At 41.3% G+C, this 19,839-nt stretch overlaps 3 protein-coding genes across 3 annotated transcripts in view; 1 reads left to right on the forward strand and 2 right to left on the reverse strand.

The window, feature by feature from the left end:
- The window catches only part of gcdha (glutaryl-CoA dehydrogenase a), a 6,781-nt gene extending 950 nt beyond the window's left edge, over positions 1 to 5,831 (forward strand). Inside the window, exons 3-12 of the mRNA XM_071537343.1 lie at positions 96 to 128; positions 243 to 383; positions 636 to 698; positions 1,125 to 1,295; positions 1,402 to 1,531; positions 2,812 to 3,028; positions 3,708 to 3,811; positions 4,381 to 4,506; positions 4,620 to 4,780; positions 5,170 to 5,831. Of these exons, the coding sequence (XP_071393444.1) occupies positions 96 to 128; positions 243 to 383; positions 636 to 698; positions 1,125 to 1,295; positions 1,402 to 1,531; positions 2,812 to 3,028; positions 3,708 to 3,811; positions 4,381 to 4,506; positions 4,620 to 4,780; positions 5,170 to 5,243 (1,220 nt within the window). The 3' untranslated portion in view covers positions 5,244 to 5,831. The remainder of the gene's footprint in view (positions 1 to 95; positions 129 to 242; positions 384 to 635; positions 699 to 1,124; positions 1,296 to 1,401; positions 1,532 to 2,811; positions 3,029 to 3,707; positions 3,812 to 4,380; positions 4,507 to 4,619; positions 4,781 to 5,169) is intronic.
- A 598-nt stretch (positions 5,832 to 6,429) lies between these two features.
- Positions 6,430 to 7,892, reverse strand: LOC139659124 (synaptonemal complex central element protein 2-like). The gene is made up of 4 exons (XM_071537346.1): positions 7,821 to 7,892; positions 7,614 to 7,705; positions 7,285 to 7,402; positions 6,430 to 6,630 (listed from the first exon to the last, which is right to left on the reverse strand). The coding sequence occupies exons 1-4, from the start codon at positions 7,890 to 7,892 to the stop codon at positions 6,430 to 6,432; spliced, it is 483 nt and encodes a 160-aa protein (XP_071393447.1).
- Positions 7,893 to 16,533: 8,641 nt separating this feature from the next.
- Positions 16,534 to 19,579, reverse strand: acp5a (acid phosphatase 5a, tartrate resistant). Its single transcript, XM_071537341.1, has 6 exons — positions 19,468 to 19,579; positions 18,700 to 18,790; positions 18,396 to 18,595; positions 18,131 to 18,255; positions 17,536 to 17,881; positions 16,534 to 16,971 (listed from the first exon to the last, which is right to left on the reverse strand). The coding sequence occupies exons 2-6, from the start codon at positions 18,788 to 18,790 to the stop codon at positions 16,726 to 16,728; spliced, it is 1,008 nt and encodes a 335-aa protein (XP_071393442.1). The 5' UTR covers positions 19,468 to 19,579; the 3' UTR covers positions 16,534 to 16,725.
- Positions 19,580 to 19,839: the final 260 nt, after the last annotated feature.

Consider the following 19,839-nt stretch of genomic DNA (forward strand, 5'->3'; position numbering starts at 1 on the left):
GAAGATTTTGTTGTATGATATGTAAAATGTTGAATTTTTTGTATGATGATGATGTAATCAGCTCTCTGTAAACACTTGTATTGTTCTTCCTTTAGATGCTGAAGAAGTAAAAAAGCCAGCAAAAGCACGTGAGTGAAATCCTAATGATTTGAACAATGTAGCCTGTCCAGCTCACATGCAGTAACCTCTTACAAAATGTGATGGTGACGTAACCGTGGGGTGCACTTGTTTTTGACCCCCAGCCAAGGTGGCATTCAACTGGCGGGACGCCCTGGATCTGGAGGGCCAGCTGACAGAAGAGGAGATCATGATCCGAGACTCGTTCCGCGACTACTGCCAGGAGAAACTCATGCCCCGCATCCTCCTGGCCAACAGACACGAACGTGAGCAAAGCGCATACTCTTCATCAGAACACATGTAGGGTTATTATTTCTGGGTTAGGCTACATGAAATAACTCATGTTGAGTTCAAATAAACTGAACTGAATCCATTTGTTGCACATGTGTAGTTTATTGTCTCTCAGGTTATGCCTTATGAACGAAGGTGAGCAAACATTTTTCAAAGAGCTTTTTCTTTTCTGCTCAGTATTTCATTGTCTGTGTCTCTTTCCCCACCCCAACACCCACAATGTGCAGATTTCCATCGTGAGATTGTCTCAGAAATGGGAGAGTTGGGCGTCTTGGGCCCAACTATCAAAGGTAAACAAAAACAAAACAACATTTTCAGTACTTTGTCCTCCACAACATGAGTACAATTGAAGCCTTCAGTCAAAGACCCATATTTAAGTTCTGCTATGTTTTGGAAAGCCAATATAATTCCACAGCTGTTGCATAGTCCAATCCAACTCATTAGTCATATCACTTGGAAGTACAAATCTTCTGCTGTCTATGCTTCTATGCATGTCCATAACACTCAACTATACAGGATCCTAGGATAAAGGATTTGAAAACAAGATTTGAGCACTCATCTCAAACATTTCACTGAAACATATACATAGACCTATATGTTTTTTTATCTGAAGAATTAAATATTTCATTTGTGTCTTGCACAATCACATACATTTTCTACATCTTGACTGTAGCTCTGTTGAGGCCTTACAGTAGTTTTTTGTACTTCCCCTGCAGGGTACGGCTGTGCAGGCACCAGTTATGTGGCGTACGGCTTGATTGCCAGGGAAGTGGAGAGAGTGGACAGTGGCTATCGGTCAGTCATGAGTGTCCAGTCCTCCCTGGTCATGCACCCTATCAATGCTTATGGCACAGAGGCCCAGAGGGAGAAGTACCTACCAAGGCTTGGTAAGAGGAAAATTAATTATGTACAATTCAATGTCAATTGAGTTTTACTTCAAATGAGTTAAATGTCACATTTCTGGCTTGATTTATGTCCAAACTTGTTTTGTAGCTCGTGGAGAGATCCTGGGCTGCTTTGGTTTGACAGAACCAAACCACGGCAGTGATCCCAGCGGTATGGAGACCAGGGCCAAGTACAACCCCTCCAGTGGCACCTTCACCATCAGCGGGGCCAAGACCTGGTAGGTGGACAGACACATAGTTAAACAGTAGTTTCTAAAAGCACCCATCGACCGTGAATGGGACAACGATGAACTTGTTAAACTACAGTTCTGGACAAGTATTCGCACTTGAATTGCTTTTAGATGTTTGATAGGTCCCAGTAGTGTGTCTGATTTACCTCACGCTTATGAAATTTTGTAGGTTCAGAAAAACTTGAATAGAAAAGAACCGAAGCTTGGCGAACAAAATCAAATACAAGTCAAAATTTCCTTCCATATCAAGACATTTCAAAGGAATATTTTTGCTCAATTCTGTGTAAGAGAAGAGGGGTGACAAATTATTGTCACAGTATCACTTTTAGTTTTGTACCATACATCAGTTTAAAATGTGTACTTCCCTGTTTGTGTACTGCTGGGGACTTTAATGTGTATGGCACTTGAAGGTCAGATATATAGAGACTGATTATGTAAAAAGAACTGTCCCTGCGGTCCTGCATGTACAGACTTCCATATATAGACACAGTAACCTCACACCAGTCGGCAAAGCCTACTCCTCTCATTTGCCTGAGCTTAGTGATACACAGGCGTTTTTTTTTTATACACAGTTTAGAGAATCAGTCAACACAACAGGTAATGTTTCTACTGGCAGAAATCTCATGTTATTGTTATGAATCCAAGAATAGCCCCAGTGCAGTGATCCTCCAGACATTTACTGTGTATTGGCGGGGTGGAAAGGCCTGAAACTGGTCTGACTGAAACCATTATTGATGATTTTTATGAATGAGGGGGCGGTAACTCCTATACTCCTCCAGTGGAAATATGGTTTTGTACATACAATTCACATGTTAAAGCCCACATGTGAATTCAAAGCACATGTGCTTTTTGGACACGTTAGTTTTCTTTTTTTCTTTCTTTTTTTTCACATTGTATTCTGACATCACATGTGACAGTTTTTACTTCAGATGAGAACATTTCAATTCATTGGTGTTTACAAGTGTTTGTTTTTTTCCCCATGCGAACATTTTCTCACATTTTCACCTGTCAATATTTGTTTCCCATGTGAAAACTTAATTTCACACGCAAAGAAAACAGTTCACAGGTCAAAAATGTCATTTTCATATGGGAAATGGGAAATCTCACACATATGAAAACATCAACAACATGTGTCCATAAAGCATGCAAGCAAGCTACCAAGCTTCAAGATGCAACTTAACACAATCTTTCAATGTAACACCTCATTCCTTTTATACATAATTTATATTCATGCAATCATCTTATCAGCTGCTTTTTGTGTTTTTTAGGATCACAAATTCCCCTGTGGCAGACATCGCAGTGGTCTGGGCCAAGTGTGAAGACGGCAGGGTGCGGGGCTTCATCCTGGAGCGTGGGATGAAGGGTTTCGCCACCCCCAAGATTGAGGGCAAGTTCTCCCTGAGGGCGTCCGCCACCGGCATGATCCTGATGGACGAGGTGGAAGTTCCCCAGGAGAACCTGCTGCCCAACGTCTCCGGCCTGGCTGTAAGTCCCATTAAGGGTTTGATTTCCCAAAAGCACCTTATTGTTTGTGCTTCTATAATTCAGCCATAAAAGTTCAAATATGTTAACCGTAGGATTAACATGTCGATAGACTGCTGTGTGTTTTGATGGTGAATTCTAATGCTGGAAAGAAAGCCACTGTGACTGTGACAAAATCTATCCCCAGTGAACTTCATTATGATTTTTTGGTGGATTTGGTCCAATTTGGGAGTTCTTGGGCTTGATTTGCTGTCAAATCTTAAATGATACTTTTGGCAGGCTGGGAAGTTAATCCTCAAAACAGTAAAAGAGGGGAAATAAATCAGTTTATAGAAGGCAGCTTAGAGGATTTAAAGAATGTTTTTCTGAAGGCATAATATGACAATCTGATTAACAAAGACAGATGTATGGAAATTTCTTCAGGGTTGCCTTTAAGTGCCAAGACACTTTTGCCGAAACTGCTACAGCTGAGTCCTTATATCATATCATATCATATCATATCATATCATATCATGTCATATCATCATGTTATGTCATCATTCAGCTGAGCTCAGATCAATTCAGTTCAATCCAAACCAAATTAAGTTCAGTCCAAAATCATTTCAGTCCAATATCATTACATTCATTTTACTGTATAATAACAATTGATTGTATTTCTTGTGTTTTTGACCTGTGTGACCAGGGTCCCTTTGGTTGTCTGAACAATGCCCGGTATGGAATTGCCTGGGGAGCTTTGGGAGCTGCTGAGTTCTGCTTCCACGCCGCCCGACAGTACACTTTGGACAGGTACAGAATAGTCTTGTATGTTTAGAGTAAGTTCACTATCAAAGAGGACAGAGGATAGGGGAGAGGACTTCATGGAAATACCAGACGGAACAATTTTTTTTATCATCTATTTAAACGGTATTGCTATATCATATCCAGATTACCTCAACCTATTATGATAGCCACAGCTGTATGCTAGAACAGTGGTTCTCAATGTAGGGCCCGGGGACCACCAGGGGTCCTTGAGGGGGTTCCAGGGGATCCCCAGCAAACTGAATTGTTAAACATCACCATTATTTTATTTACAAGAAGTTAACACAATTAGAGAATGTAGAAGAATTACTATTTTGATCATAGTTTTCATCACTCTCCCTACCACACAGATAGTCATGGAATTCTGGACAAAATATCTAACAATCATATCTAACAATAAAAATATTCTCAGAGATTTCTCATGAGAAAAAATCTCATCAAATGGGGGTCCGTGGCCCTAATGTGTACTAAATTAGGGGTGCTTGATATGAAAAAGGCTGAGAATCACTGTGCTAGAAAGTGTTCAGTTTTCAACTCAAGTCTTATGTTCCAATCAGAATCCAGTTTGGGGTGCCGCTGGCCAGGAACCAGCTGATGCAGAAGAAGATGGCCGACATGCTGACAGACATCACTATCGGCCTGCAGTCATGTCTGGCACTGGGCAGACTTATTGACGAGAAAAAGTGAGTCGTCTCTTGTCGTCTTTATCTCTTTATCTCTGTGTCTCCTCTCTTTTTCAGTCACTCTTTCTCTCTACTACTGTAAAAGAAAACCAGTGTATTTCCCGTCCTAACAGAGCGGCTCCAGAGATGATCTCCATGCTGAAGAGGAATAGCTGTGGCAAGGCGCTGGATATCGCCAGGCAGGCCAGAGACATGCTGGGAGGGAACGGCATCGCAGATGAGTACCACATCATCCGTCACGTCATGAACCTGGAGGCCGTCAACACATACGAGGGTAGGCACACAGGAGTAGATACAGAAATGTGTGATGTTATTTATTAGCATTTTCAGTACTAATTCATTAGATTATTGTAGTGATGAACTGCCACTAGGTGACAATGACTGTTTAGTGAATAAGTTTATAGTCAATAACCGCAATTATGTACTTTGACCACCAGAGGTCAGCAGTGCACAAATTACCACAGGTTGAAGCTTGTTGTAATCTCACAGGTTTTAATTTTATTATTACCATATTATGCTTGTTGATTAAGAGATAAAGCATGGTGCTTTTCGAAAAGTTCAAAGCACATATTGACATCATGTGCATATAATTTCAAATATCTACCTGCACTTCTGATCATTTTCTTTAAATCCTGTTCATTATGTTTCTGATTTTTTTTGTAGGAACCCATGACATCCACGCCTTGATCTTGGGCAGAGCCATCACTGGACTGCAGTCTTTCACTGTTGGAAATTAAAGACTTCCCAGCTTCCCCTTAGTGAAATGGACTTGAGGTAGAATATGTAGCAATGTGCTACCTGTCCATCTGCCTCCTGAGACACATGACCTCACTGAGTAAGATATGTAAAAACCTGAGGTGCACTTCATTTATTCTATGAGATGCTTTGAATACCTCAAAATACCTCAACACACTTAAGATGTAGTGTATTTTCAAACTACTGATAGGAGCACTCTATGCCTCTGTTTGGTCTCCTCTGTGAATATTTAAATAAGGTCAACCTAACAAAGCATTGGGTCCAAGTGTGATATAGCTTTTGTACAGTTAGTATGCCTGGAACATTATTTCGGCCAAAGATAAGGCAGGGTGCATTTAAAAGGTGTGGCATTATGAATAATTATTTGGTTTAGTTTGAAATGAGTGAATTATCTGTAAATGAGTGGCTTTGAATGAGTGGGAAGGTATAAGTGAATGAGTGAGTGTCAAAAATTAAATCCAATTCTCTGCTATTTTGCCTTTATGTTGCTATTATGTTCATGTTGGTTACTGTATTGTAGGCCTGAAAAAAACAAAGATTGCCCTTTTAGTTTGTTCTTGTTGCAGTTTTTGTTGAAGCAATCGATGCTGTAATTGAACATAAATAATACATGGGCTGAAGAACTTTTGTTTTCTCATTCTCTAGCTGAGAGCTATAAGCTGAACTACTGTCCTACTGACAGGGACACAGTCAGCTGTGTATTCTTGCTAAAAGGTAAATCTTAGGTGCTCTTAAAAACTGTTCACATTGGAATGATTTTTAATATGACATTGGACACTTTTAGAAGCACGTTAGTAAAATGAAAACTTCACTCAATTATCTAACAAAGAGACAAAAAACCCTTGCAAGACATGACTTTGCCATAAGGAACTATATTAATTTAAAAGTGAAATAAATGGAACATACTCTGAGGTGATTTACACTCAATGAACTGGAAATACAACTGTGTAATAACCAAAATCCAGCAGAGAGAGGGATCCAAAAGGAGTATAAACATCTCTGCTCGAAGCACATGGACAGATCAGGCCAGCTAGTCTGAACTCTTCAAACCAGATATGGAATAGCGAGCCTCATAGCAAATGGAGGAACACATTAACTAGAAATCAAAATGGAAATAGAAATGGAATAGCCTCATAGCAAATGGAGGAACACATCAGTGGCAGTTTGTCACTGCTCTGGGGTCTGGCTGAGGGCCAGGCCCGTTCTGAGGCTGGCCAGTGCCTGGCTGGCTCCCTGCAGCTCATCGCTCAGCTTACTGCAGCTCTCCAGCACCTCCGACAACTCCTGCAGCTTGGCTTGCATGTCATGACTGTTCTCCTCGTAGACGGTGTACATGTGTTCCTTCATCTGTTGGCACACCTCTGTCACCTGGGGGAGAGAAAAAAATAGCCTATTGGTTGTCTATTGACATTGACAAAAAAGTGATTTTGAGACACGGAATTACAAGAGGCCAGATTGGTGCAAAAACACGCTGATAACGCTGAGTTTCATAGCACCTACTGACAGTTACACAGACACCAGGACCATACTTAAGTGGAAAGGGACAATGCAAGATATATGATGGACAGTAGAGTATATGTATCGCTCTAAAAACACGCATTCAACTTTCAAACACGATGTGCATCCAGGCAAAATGAAAAACAGAACAGTATGGTTGCAGCTGTAGAAAAGATATGGTCAGTGCACAGCAAAACACTGGAACAAATGTAGTTATACTGAATAGAGGATCAGATGCATGAAAGAAGTTTTGAGGGAAAAATCATTTAAATTCAACCATTTCAATGTATACTATGTTTTATGGAAATGAGAGTGACCAGCGCACAGAGATAAAACAAAAAACTGTTTAAAATAAACTATATAAAAACATATTAAAAAACCCCAATAAAATTGTTTTATCTCTATGGACCAACGTCGTTTGGGCGGAGAGTGAGTATTGAATAGAGCATCGAGTGAACATGACACACAGCTATCATGTTAACAGTTAACACAACTACACAAGAACTAGACAGAAAGAGTGGATACCTTCTCCCCTAGCTTCTCCTGGAAGCTGCCCATCACCTTCTGATCGTTGGTGCGGCTGTCGTTGATCTTTCCCACCAGGTCTTGCACTCTCCTGCTGATGTCATCTATGCTTGAACTACTGTGAACGTTAACATGCAAGCACAGTGAAATTCAGGGCATGACAAACTGATTGCAACTACCACTCCTGTTGCAACAAGCTTAACCTAAATGTCTTATCTGATGAGGAACAAGAGTTTCTCATGTGGAGGAAGCGCGAGCAGGTAACCAATATGGGGAAAAGTACTATGCAAACTGGGTAAAGTGAATGGATGTGAGCTTGAGTTCTGCACCTATGCTGCTCTTGACTCTCAATCATGCTCTCACTGGAGGACTGCCCTCTTGATGACTCTTGGTCTGTGCCCAGGCCTTCATCCTTATCTGCCTGTCTTGCCAAGGATAATCAAAGAGACAGCTACACATATTTCCATCACCATCAGTTAGACAATGGCAGCCACTGGATATCTGTTATAGAAGTATCTGTGATTTCATATTCCTACCTGAGGATCTTCATGCCCGGGTTGAGGAGCTGACTGTGAGGTGGAGGGTCGACTGTCAAAGAAAAAGTCCATTTTCCAGGTCTAGAAAAGTCCTGTCTGATTTTGAGCGGCTGACTTTTAATTTAAAGGACGTCACACCTATTTAAAATAAAATATTGACAAATAATAATTTCATTTCAATTTCTGCAAACCACATGAACTGTGAGATTAGCAGGATTTACGAAGAGTAACGTTAGTTAACTGATAAATGCTTTCACCAACAACCAACACCTTTAACCTCGACTCAACTCTGTAAAAGCTAACATTGTTAACTAGGTTACTTAAGCTAGCTGCAAACAGACACTTGGCCAAAATAAAAAATGTAAAAAATATATATTGTGCTGGTAACGTTGGCTACGTACAGTAGTAGAAATTATGGTATCAGTGAACATAAAATAGATTGCTAGACTTTCTCTAATAACATTAGGTACAATTGTAGATTTTAGCTTCAGTGCTAGCTAACCGTCAGCTAGCTATGTTGGTCACTCTCTTGCCTGGATGGACCCATCTGTCTGAATTGCTGTCAACGACGCCCATACATTTTCATTTTCATTTTCATTTGTTTTTTTGTTTTTTTTGCTGCTTACAGTGATTCATCTACATCTGGATCCAGGCAAATTTATGTTGATGTTGCTGTGACACCAGGGTCTCTGTGGGTTCAAATCTAACTGTGAACAAAATGTATATTATCAGTCTTCTCTCTTAATCTTAATCTTTTCTGTTTTTGTCATTTTTTATAGCATTTCAGCAACTTTTTCTAGTCAGAAGCTACACTTCCCGGTATTGAAGTCCTGTATAAATGTCCCAACAAAACTCTAAAGCATTGCATAAATTAACTATGTTGCTGAATTCTGTTGGCCTATTCATGTTTAATATCTAAGGAATGTCCTATCACACAACGTTATCTTAAGTAGGCCTAAATATGTAGGCAGGCTAAGGTTTTGTGATTTTTATGTTAAAAATTAGTGATGAATGTCAGTTTTGTGGAAAAAAAAGCACTGGCTGCGGATTGGGATGAGGGAATGATTGATCATCGCCTATGATTGGTTGATTGGAAGTTGAATCCCCGCCCACTCCTCGTGACGCTGCTCTGCCACAGTCTGGATTATTTCAGCACCGCGGACAGCGGACACCGGACAAGCAGAGAAGGTGTTTAAAATGACTTGACGTTGCCTGGTGGATGATGAACAAATAATAATAATTTGAAAAAAAATCATTAATCACTGTGTATAAGCATGTTTGTGAACTGGCACTATAGTTCTTGTAAAGATCCCTATGCGTTTCGCCTAGAGCCAGCAACAGCTTGGTCTTGACAGGTAGGTGAACTTCTTATAGCCTATCAGTGCTGTTTATTTGTCCTTTTTTGCCTTGAGTGTTATAGATAGTTCACTCAGTATACCCACCCTAACAAGTAGATAAAACGGGACATTCCCATAGCTATTTGAGCATGTGAATTGTGCACTTCAATCTGCTTTAGCCAGAATCACAAAGTTTAACAATAACACCAATAACTGTAAAGATTTTTTTTTTCCATCAACAGGCCTACCACTCACTCTGCTCATCTGAGAACCTACTGAGACTTCCCTAAGCGGATAAATCAAACTGGGGGAAATATATTCTGAATATAATGGAATAAATCGAGGAAGTGGAGGCTCGCGCTCTGGAAATATGGATAACTTTAACTACACGGAGGAAGGCGGACAATCATTCCAGTATTTGGTTCACAACCTGGAGCCTCTGTACAAGGAGTACCGGCCTCCTCCCAGGGACATTATCCAGCTTCCCAAATCGGTCCTGTACCTCGTGATGGCCGCCCTGGTGGTGGTGGCTGTGGCTTATGCCATCGTGGGCCACCTCATCAAGGACCTCATGCTGGATATAGCAGGTACATTGTCCAGTTTCTGTTTCTTATGGACAGACACAAAATGTGTACTCTGTAATGAATGTGATGTTGCAATATTTCAGTAAAAACATACTTAAGTAAAAGTAAAGTAGTGAAATACTCAAAAAAGTACAAGTACACATAAAAGCTATAACTGGAGTAAATGAAGATGAGTTACTTCCACCCTCGGTTTTTAGTTTAGCTATGTTTCAGAATCAGAATCAGAATCAGAATCAGAAATACTTTATTTCAAAATCTATTATCTTGGCTACTACTCTTATCCAGAGGGATGAGTGAGCAGGTAAGGGTTCTTGCTCAAGGGCACAGGGCAGGAAACACGTTGGCAGTGGCAGGGATCAAACCTGTGACCTCTGAATCATGAAACCACCTGTCTAAGCACACAGTGACCCTGCCTGCTGAACAGCAGGAGGTAGAGCCTGCCAAAGCTCCTGTTGATCTGCTGCTGGTAAAATATATTGAAATACACCACCAGTCAAACGTTTGGACACACCTGATTGAATGTACTATGTTTTTCATGATCTTAAAGCCATTTTAATCTAAAGGCTTATGCTTAAATGCTTGAAATTTGTCTTTTAGACAAATATAAATAGTGAAGTTGATGCCTAAGTGTGAATTTCTTTCCAAAGCCTTTGCCTTTCCATCAAGACAAAGGGCGGCTACTTTAAATAATCTAAAATATAAGATAGTTTTGATTTGTTTAACACTTTTTTGATCACTGCATAATTCCATTTGTGTCATTTCATAGTTTTGATGTCTTTACTATTATGTGAAAATTAGTAAAAATAAAGAAAAATGTATGTATCCAAACTTTTGACTGGTATTGTATCTTTTAGTGAAAATGTAGTCAATAAAGATCAATGTGTGAGATATCTATAATCATTTGATTTTCACTGAATTAAATAAATAATATCGAAATAATATCCATTGTAGTCCCGATTCATGCATTTATGCTGCACCATTCTTTCTTCTGAACATTATACAGTCAGGTAAATAAGCATACTGCTCAAAACTCATAATTTTCTAGACCAACTAGCTACCAGATAATTCTTTGTCATTTCCAATGGCTGAAAAGAAAGGAAAACTAGATATTTCCAAATTATTTTGTCTTTGAGACAGAGAAAAAGTGCAGCAGTAGCTCAGCAAGCATGCCGGAAAATATCTAAATAAAAATGTAAACTCTTTTTAAAGACGCTGTGGGATAAATGAATCATGTAATATGATTAAACTTCTGTCCTCCCACAGACTGTTTGCTGGGCCCAGCGGAGGTGGAGCGGAAGAAAGACGCTAAAGTGGACGGAGTCAGCCCCCTGCACATGCCGCCCTCCATCACCCACTCCCACCCGAATGCCTTCCACGTCTGGGACCAGGACGACGTCATCATCCCTATGACGCCTGCGAATGAAAGCCCCGTGACCAGCCCTCTGATGTCTGTCATCCCATACATGCCGTCGTTTTTCCCCACCTCCCTCAACATCAACAGCCCCTCCTACAACCAGCCCATCCCCAAGGAGAGCGAGGCCTGAGGCACACACACACACACACACACACACACACACAAAACACACACACACACACACACACACACACACACACGACACAGGGCCTTCTGTACCTCAGTCACCAAAGACACAATACTCCGGCCAGGTGTCAACATCTGAAGATGGTTACTCTTTCTTAGCTGTTCCTTTTTTTGGTTTTCACTTTCATCTTTTGTCGATTCATTCGGTTTGTGCATCTTACCAACTCAAGCAACTCCTAGTTTTAACCACTGAATCAGGTTTTAGCCCAGGAGCTGGGAAAGAGGATTGGTTTCTGTGAAAAATCTCACGAAAATTGCTGCGCATTCAGTGAGTGAAACCAAATAAGAAACAACAACCTCAACGACTCTCATGTGACTTCATGGTGTGCATCGCCCACAGAGGTTACAGTAAATGCCGGGGATTCCCCAGCACTCTGAACTGATGAAGCTTCCCGGATGAGTCTTTGTTTTTATTTTTTGGACAACATCATATGGCCTATATCAACTTGTATGCATCATAACTTTTTATGTTTTACATCAATTTGACTGAAGGCATACAAGCATTGACCTAGACCAATGAATCTGTATGTATGGATTTACTTTAGAATAACTGGCTGGCTGATGAACCTGCTAGAATACCTGGTACTAATCTACTCTACTTGACCAAGACAGAAACAAGCAGCAAATTGTTTCAGGATCACTCAGGAACTTGGGGATGTTTCTATACAACTTTCTATACAACTTCACTGTTTTTGTTTCTTTTTTTGCTGAAGACGGAGATGGTGGAAAGCTACATTGGTACGGAAGCACAGGGACAAGGAGACACTCAGTGGGACAGTCAATGGGACAATCAGGACAGTCAATGGCCTTCACTTGTTAATATTCCATTGGATTTGTGCCAAGTTAGCATTATCATTATTCCCCTTCTCACCAGACTCACTTGTCATGTCAGACCATATTATTACATTTACAAAACTTATGATGTAGTTGAGCTGAATAGTCTCAGAGAGAACACAGACCATATTCAACACAAATTAATCAGACAGTTTTTAAATATAATTTGTTCTTTCTTGACTATGAACAGGGATGGGTCATCAAACGTTTCAGTGAACTCACAGATCCAATCCAATCATGTCTTAATGTTTTAGTGTTTTGTTTGAATGATAGGAAATGCAATTGCAAATTTCCAAAGTGACAATCTAAAATATATTATGCATTGTGATATTTTAGAAGATATTGTTTTATTAATAACTGAAGATAAATGAAGAAGAGTGTGAGAGAATGGAGAAGTGTACACCTTCCACAATGGCCAAGTCTTTGGAGTGATTGAATTGCTGTTTATAAAGGTTTTCTGAGTGAATTGAATGATAAAAGTTTGAATGAATTATGGTGTCTAATAAGAAACCGTTTGCCAACACCTTCGTCTTGTTCTGATACCAAAGATATCTCCAGGCCTTAGGAGGATTGGCTTAGCTGATTAACTGAGAGGGTGCAGTTAATTCAATTAGTGGAAGTGACTGCGTTCAGGTGGGTGAGTGTGCTACCGGAAATAAAGAAATAAAGCTTTAGCATCATGCATGAGATTCATTCAATGTAGCATGAAAGCTCTAGACAAGGAGTGATGACCCCCACTTCTCTATTTTGGTAAAATAAATAAATAAATAAAATAAAAAATAAAGTCAGGCTGCAAAATCTTAATTTCAAAACGTTTACTGAATGCTGTATGTTGTCTCTAAAGCCACAGAAATGTGATACAGTATAGCCTTGTCTTTGGTGTGTAATTCAATCAAGTCATTATAATAATATGATGATAATATGAATATGTATATTTAGGATGTGACTGCAGAAGCCATATAAGTTTCCTATTCTCTAATTTTTACTTGTTTGTTGCCATTTTAAAAAAGACAGTGTAACACAACTCAAAAACAGATTTATTTATTTATTTTTTTTTATAATTTTAGGGAATTCTCACTGAGATAACACTGCCTGTGAACCACAGACTGACTGAGGTCTGTGAGGGACGGAGATTATGGAGAGAAGATTACCCATGCAGCTTAGCCTCTAATACAGCGTCCTTTTATTACTTTTGAGCCATGGAATCAGATAATCGGGCAGCAGCAGCTCCATCTGAGTGGAGGAACTTCAGAAACTTGCATGGGATGAGAGCTTAACTAACGGGAAATTGCTATTCTGGTTGTGGAGGAGGATTGATTTTGCCATAGATCTAACTCTAAGTTGCTGAGGAAATGACGCACAGCCTTAGGCCAAGATTTTCTTTTAAATGAGGCCCATCTATTGGTTCAGGGTTTGTAAGAGCTGAGTGAAGCGTTGAAGTGGAGTCGGTGATGATTGGGTCGCTGAAGGGAAAGGAGAGCTAAGAACCTGGGGTGTCATGTGGGTCTGGAGATATGCGTGTGTGTGTCATTTGAATCCAAAGCTGCAGGATGGGGTTGTGTATGTGATCTTGGCCTTGCATGGCGGCTGGTTGTTTAGATTATTGGCGGTCTGGGCAGAAGTCACTGTGGTGTTCTCAGTGGCGATAGAGAGATCTTTCACATGATGGGATTTGCCAGGGAAGGAGAGCATGGGTTATTAGGAAGTTAACAGTGTAATGTGGAGGCATGGCTTAGTGTTTAGCACTGTCACCTCACAGACAGAAGGTTCAGGGTTCAATTCCTTTCTGTGTGGAATTTGCAAGTTCTCCCCATGTTAGCATTGGTTTCCTCTGGGGTGCTCTGGTTAAAAATGACGTGGCTTTCAAATACATACAACCGATACAAAATCTATAAGTTAAATGTAAGTTTATAAATATGGCTCATCTGTCGTTTCTTGGAGAAGATACAGGGTTTGCTAATCGTATTTCCTCAGGGAAGAGATCTTATCCCGCTAAACAATGACACTGTGCGAGATGCATTGCCAACAATGCACTCAACTGGAAAAGAAGGCTTAATGTGGGGTTAATAAGGACTTGAGGAAGGTCGGACAGCATCAGTGAGGAGGTAAGACACTGGAGGGCTCCAGAACGTGGATGTTAATGCTAATAGATGCTGATGAGGGATTCAAAACATTTGATTACTTTTGTCTTAACTTTTTTTTTTTTTTTAGTCGAGGACCCCTGGATGTTCCCAAACCCTACTTTGGGAACCACTGGCAACTGATCCTAGATCAACACATTTGCCCCTACATGCATATAATGAAATCCCAAAAAGTGTGTGCCCATCGGTCTGTCAGGTGACCAACCCAGTGAGGCCTCCTTTCAGTCTGTTTTGCGTCAGTCAGCGGAAGTGATCCTTCCCTGTCCTTGATCCCCAGTTGGCAGTTGACCCTCTGCTGATTGGCCGTGGCTAAACTCAGTGAGTTCAGCCACCTGTTCCTCTGTCAGTCCGACTCTGCGTCTGATCCTGCATGACTTTCGCACAAGCTGTAACCCATCCTGATTGGATCAGGGCGACGCACGTAAAGACTGTCAGTAACCTTACAGCAGCAAGGTTGTGGTTAAGACAGGGGAAAGTGGGAATCTATGACTTCACAGAACATTAAAACCATTAAAGAATGGTATTACAGTATATCCTGACCTCAAATTCAGGAAAGTTTCAGATTATTTGTGGATCTGAAAATTCTATAAATAAGCAATAAGTTGTAGGCTGTGGCCATACATACCTTTATGCTTAAATTGTGCATTAATTTACATTCTATGCACAGATCTAAAAGGAAATGTTCCCAGATACCAATATTGTGTACCAAATGTTAAACAATTAGACACATCACAAGAAAGAGGGAGAGAACATGGAAAATAAGCTGTTCTGGGTCTCTGCTCTGCCCCCAGGTTAATTTTCATTGGTGGGCTGAGCTCATCCTGATGGCAGTTGCTGCCAATCTGCTCTCATCCAGCCTAATCCTCTGTTGGCAGGCCAGGTTGATCTGCACCTGACAAAGGAGCCATGCATGTGGAAGCCTTGATCTCTTACCCGACCTGCAGTAGCCTGTAGCAAACCATACCAGCATTTAAACTCTCCAGATGTGTCCTATGACCGGCATCACAATTGTGTCTCACATTTAAGTGCTGGTTGACAGGACCAAAATGTTTAATTTTTCATATTTGTGATCTTTTAAAAAAAAAATTGAATGTTGAGTAATATCTTAAAATACAGAATACCTCTTAGCCGTACCTTTAAGCCCGTGACTGTATTTTTCACTATCATGCACTTCTCACTGATAAGAGAATTCACCACAGACACAAAACAAGAATGAGTGGCACTAAAAACTTTCACAAAACATTTTTGCAAAAGGGATTGCTTGATTCAATCTGGTGGCCATTTAGCCATTCTGAGGAATACAAAGCAAAATATTGATAGCGGCCTATGGGTAAGGCCTGTTTTTGAACCATGATCTTCATTTGGATCTGGGAAAGTCATCACTATTCCTGGGAGAGCCTGTAACTCACAAAATGTGTTTTGTGTCTTAAAGAAATATCTAAATCAAATGAAAACCTGCAGTTAAAATTAAGTGTCAATAGAGCAGATGCATGAAGATGGCTCTTGGTTTTATGCCATTCATAGTGCCAAGCATCCAAATGTGAACATCTGCCAGAGTATATCAGGAAGAGAGCTTATAGCCATTACAAGCTCTAGGAATGTAATTTGGTAGTATAACTGCGTAAAACAGTTCGTAACATGTTTACTTTCCCGTGATGCAGTTATGGTTGCCCAACTTTGGTCCTATGACAGACCGAGCACAGTACAGGTCAACCAGTATGCTTGTTCAATCACAAATTTGAGGATCATAGACCTACAACACTAATATCATTTAGACGAAGCTTGCATCCCTACCTAGTGTTTATCAACTAAGAACAAGGCTGGATATAATTTCCTGATGTGGGAACAAGTAAGGCAATTTCTTTGATGCAAGAAACTTTTTTTGAACATGCTGAGCCCATTATCAAAATTTACTTACCAGCCGACCCCAATATCTGACAAAGCACCTGGAAAAGAGTTTAAACAGATTCAGTTCCTCCTGCATACTTTTCCCCATTCACGCTCTTGTCATATCTGCATTTACCACAAACCAGAAATCATAACTGCTTCAAAGTCAAACAATGGACATCATTAGTATGTAAAACCCAGCTTATGACGGGAAGGGAAAAAAAACAAAAACACAACCACTGTAGCTTTTGAGGAATAGCCTGTGGTGTGACAAGACCGGTCAGTCACTGGACTGAGTGACAGGACACAGCTTCTTTATAAACAGTATTTATTCTCTTCATACAATAAATCTTGCTTGAACATCTAAAACTTCATCCTCATTTTTTAAAACATTCATATTAATGGCCATCAAATGCTAATGCCAAAGTTTAAAAGTAAACTCACTGAATGCCAGCCACCATCTTGAGCTTAAACTAGACAAAACACTCATAATACAGTATATAACAGACTACTCCAGTGTTCTTAAAACTGCTCTGTCTCCCGTCGAGCCAGGACGGTACGATAGAGAGAAGTGCCTTTAGCTTGGATGAAGGTCAGGATCATCTTGTTCTTGGTGACCTCTGCATGGACGAAGCCGCCCTGCGTTGAGGCTTGGCCAGTGAAGAACTTGATGGAGCCTTTGGGAACGTGGTGCCAGTGACGGACATCGGGATCCAGAAAGTTTCCAGCACCGCTCACCACATAGCCCACACCTTCGTCTTCGATGTACTGCATGGGAGGAGAGGCGATTGAAATTGATTGCAAAAAACCCATGAAATTAACTTCATTACATTCTGGAAAAGCTCATGCTGCACTAGTAAGCATAAACAATTCCAACCAATGAAAACAGATTTCCCCTGACTGATATCCCATGACTGGGTTATCACAGATATCCCCTGACTGAATGATCCCTCACTGCATTATGTCCTGCCCCAACCTCCTGTTTCCACAGGAGGTGCATCAAATCAAGGGAGCAAAGACACCATTTCATGGAGTCTCAATAAAAATTAGGTGGCATCACCTAGAATATAAAAAGGTACAAGTGCTCCAACACAGATTCTCAACCTATAGGTGGGGGTCTCAAGATAATTCAGAGGACAGGAAAACCAAAAATGTAATCTTCTTTTGATTTGTTTTTCCTAGTGAAATAATGCTGAAAGCTTAGTCAGATAATCAAATTGAAAAATCATTTGGTTGAACTGTTCACAGCTCTGCACATGCAGCCTGTGATGAAGGGATTGTGAATAGGCGTCACAGTTTAAGGAGGCATGAGTCAAAAGGTTGACAACCAACCTGCAGATTGTGGTCATGACCACACAGGTAGGCGGTGGCCTTGTACTTCACCAGCAGGGGACGCAGCCTCCGCAGCAGGCAGTCTGTGGGGCCGTGCTCCGACACGGACCAGACCGGGTAGTGACCCGCCACCAGTAGGAAGTCCGCCTTGGACCGAGCCATCCTCTCCTGCAGCCAGGTCAGCTGACGGTTGGCATCCACCGCACACAGGGGACCTCTGGGCTTCTCGTCTACGTAGTCGTCCGAGTTTCCGCACAGCATCACGGTGTCCAGCATGATGATGCTCAGGGTCTTCCCGGTGTTGGGGATGCGGAAGTTCAGCTCATAGTAGTAAGAAGGGAAGCGCCTGAGAAGGTTGGGGGGGGGGGGGAGAGCATAGTCATAGGTGACACTGATCAAGGAAGGAAGAGTACAGGTACACTGACAAAGTAGTGTCTGATTTGTAAAGTTGTATGTCCATCTCCACTTGTTAATGAATAGCTCAAGGCCATCTTTAAGAGTCTATTTCATTTTGCTTTAGGAGGGTTGTTGTAGGAGATGTCCAAGGTAAGAAATTCTGTTTCAGGATAGATCTTTCCATAATATTAATCCTTACCATCTGTCAGACTTGCGGCTGTACTCGATCTGGGCTTTAACATTCCCTGCATGGTCATGATTGCCAGCAAGCACATACCAGGGGATTCTGAGAGACTTTGCCGTATACACAGACTCAAAGGTGTCCTGGGTGGAGAGATTAAAAAGAGAAACTGAGCTATCACTTCCACTGTTTTGCTTACTCAACATGCTCCTGTGTTTCAGAATACATCACATACACCCAAGGCTCCAGATTTAAAGCTTGAAAGGGGGTTTACCCGACTGACCTTAAACCTAGGAGAATCCACACTGTCCACACCTTTGTAGTAGAAGTTATCGCCAAGGGCCAGAACAAAGTCTGCTCCCATCTGCTCCGCTACTCTGCCCATTTCCCGGGCTGTAGCCTTCTCCACAGGAGTGACGTAAGGAGGGTGAGGCACTCCACCCCAGTCTCCTACCGCCAAGAACTTAATGGAGGTTCTGTTTTCTGTGGGAAACACAAAGCAAAACCTCAGCAGCTCCAAGTTTGAGGATAAGCGTACAAGCACATTGAAAAATTATGTTCATAAACAGCTTGCAAGTGTTACTTACTGCTACTTTGCTCCAAGTCCTGGAAGACAGTAGGATAGCAGTAGGCCATAGGGATGGCAGCCACTAAGATGGATACCAGAGTGAGTGCCATCTTCAAAGAAAGAAAAACAAATAGATGTTGAACTGGCAGTAGAAATAAAAGCAGTTTAAAAGTAGAGAACGCTCAGCCTAAACCAAAATTGAAAGCCAACTCAAGAAGGGAGAGCATAAAAACCACCATAAAAAAAGAGGAACATGAAACCACCATAACAACCCCAGGTGTCATTTACCATCTACTCCTAGGCTCTCTTCTCTCCCCTTCTACCGCACAACAGCAGCTTGCTTTTATGCCTTAAAGGTGACTTGTGATTGGCTGCAGCCAAAGCTGACAGGTCCCAGCTGGAGCTAATAGAGGCTAATCAAAGTAACCACATCTACCAGGCACACAGGGTCAAGGGGTCACAAACAATATCTCTGTCTCCCAGCGCCTATCGCTGCATTTGAAAAGAGTATACAGTATGTCTCTGCATCTTTTTAATAAGACATTCAGTCATTTAGTGAATTTATGAAACACACATTATCAAATAACCATCATTAGCATCATCAGACACAAGAGAACAAAGACATTCAGCAGCATGGCCATTAGTAAATAGTATCCAATGCCTCACTCCTCTCCTATCAAAAAGAAAGCAAAGCCGGCCGACAACAAAAACAACTTGTATATATCTGAAGAGACAGTGTCAGTGTCCACAGATAATAATGTCAGAGCCAGTAGATAATAACACTCACAGCTGATAATGCTGAGCGGTAAGTGGTAAGGTGTCCTCAGGATGCCTGGGTGGGTCACCCTCTGTCAGTCTTCGCCCGGCTCTTCCTGCCTTGCTTTTATCAGCTGTTCCAGTGGAGAGGAGAGGAGAGGAGAGGAGAGGCTGCAGGAGGACCGGCCCCAGGCCACGCCGGCAGGGCATGATCATTGCTCACACCCTTGACTCAGTCTCGGGACTGTAGGGTCATCTGGGCCACATGTGATCCGCAATGGTTATAATAGCTGGTGCTCAGACTCCACTTTTTCCACCACAGTGTTAATAAGTGTTTATTTTCCTTCTCCATTTTCTCATTGTCTGCCTTTTGCTCTAGCCTTCTCCCATATTTGCAAATAAC

This window comes from Centroberyx affinis, unplaced genomic scaffold (assembly GCF_046629955.1).
Source record: "Centroberyx affinis isolate AG114_WGS23_722 - 3 ecotype Tasmania unplaced genomic scaffold, CSIRO-AGI_Caff_v1 ptg003019l_1, whole genome shotgun sequence".
NCBI lineage: Eukaryota > Metazoa > Chordata > Actinopteri > Beryciformes > Berycidae > Centroberyx > Centroberyx affinis.

Coding starts and splice junctions, on each gene's coding strand:
- LOC139659124 (XM_071537346.1), bottom strand. CDS start 7,892: ATGGACTTTTTCTTTGACAGTCGACCCTCCACCTCACAGTCAGCTCCT. Junction 7,706..7,820: donor CCGGGCATGAAGATCCTCAG/GTAGGAATATGA, acceptor TTGGCAAGACAG/GCAGATAAGGATGAAGGCCT. Junction 7,403..7,613: donor GAGAGTCAAGAGCAGCATAG/GTGCAGAACTCA, acceptor TAACGTTCACAG/TAGTTCAAGCATAGATGACA.
- acp5a (XM_071537341.1), bottom strand. CDS start 18,790: ATGGCACTCACTCTGGTATCCATCTTAGTGGCTGCCATCCCTATGGCC. Junction 17,882..18,130: donor AGCCGCAAGTCTGACAGATG/GTAAGGATTAAT, acceptor CAACCTTCTCAG/GCGCTTCCCTTCTTACTACT. Junction 16,972..17,535: donor GTCATGACCACAATCTGCAG/GTTGGTTGTCAA, acceptor CCTCCCATGCAG/TACATCGAAGACGAAGGTGT.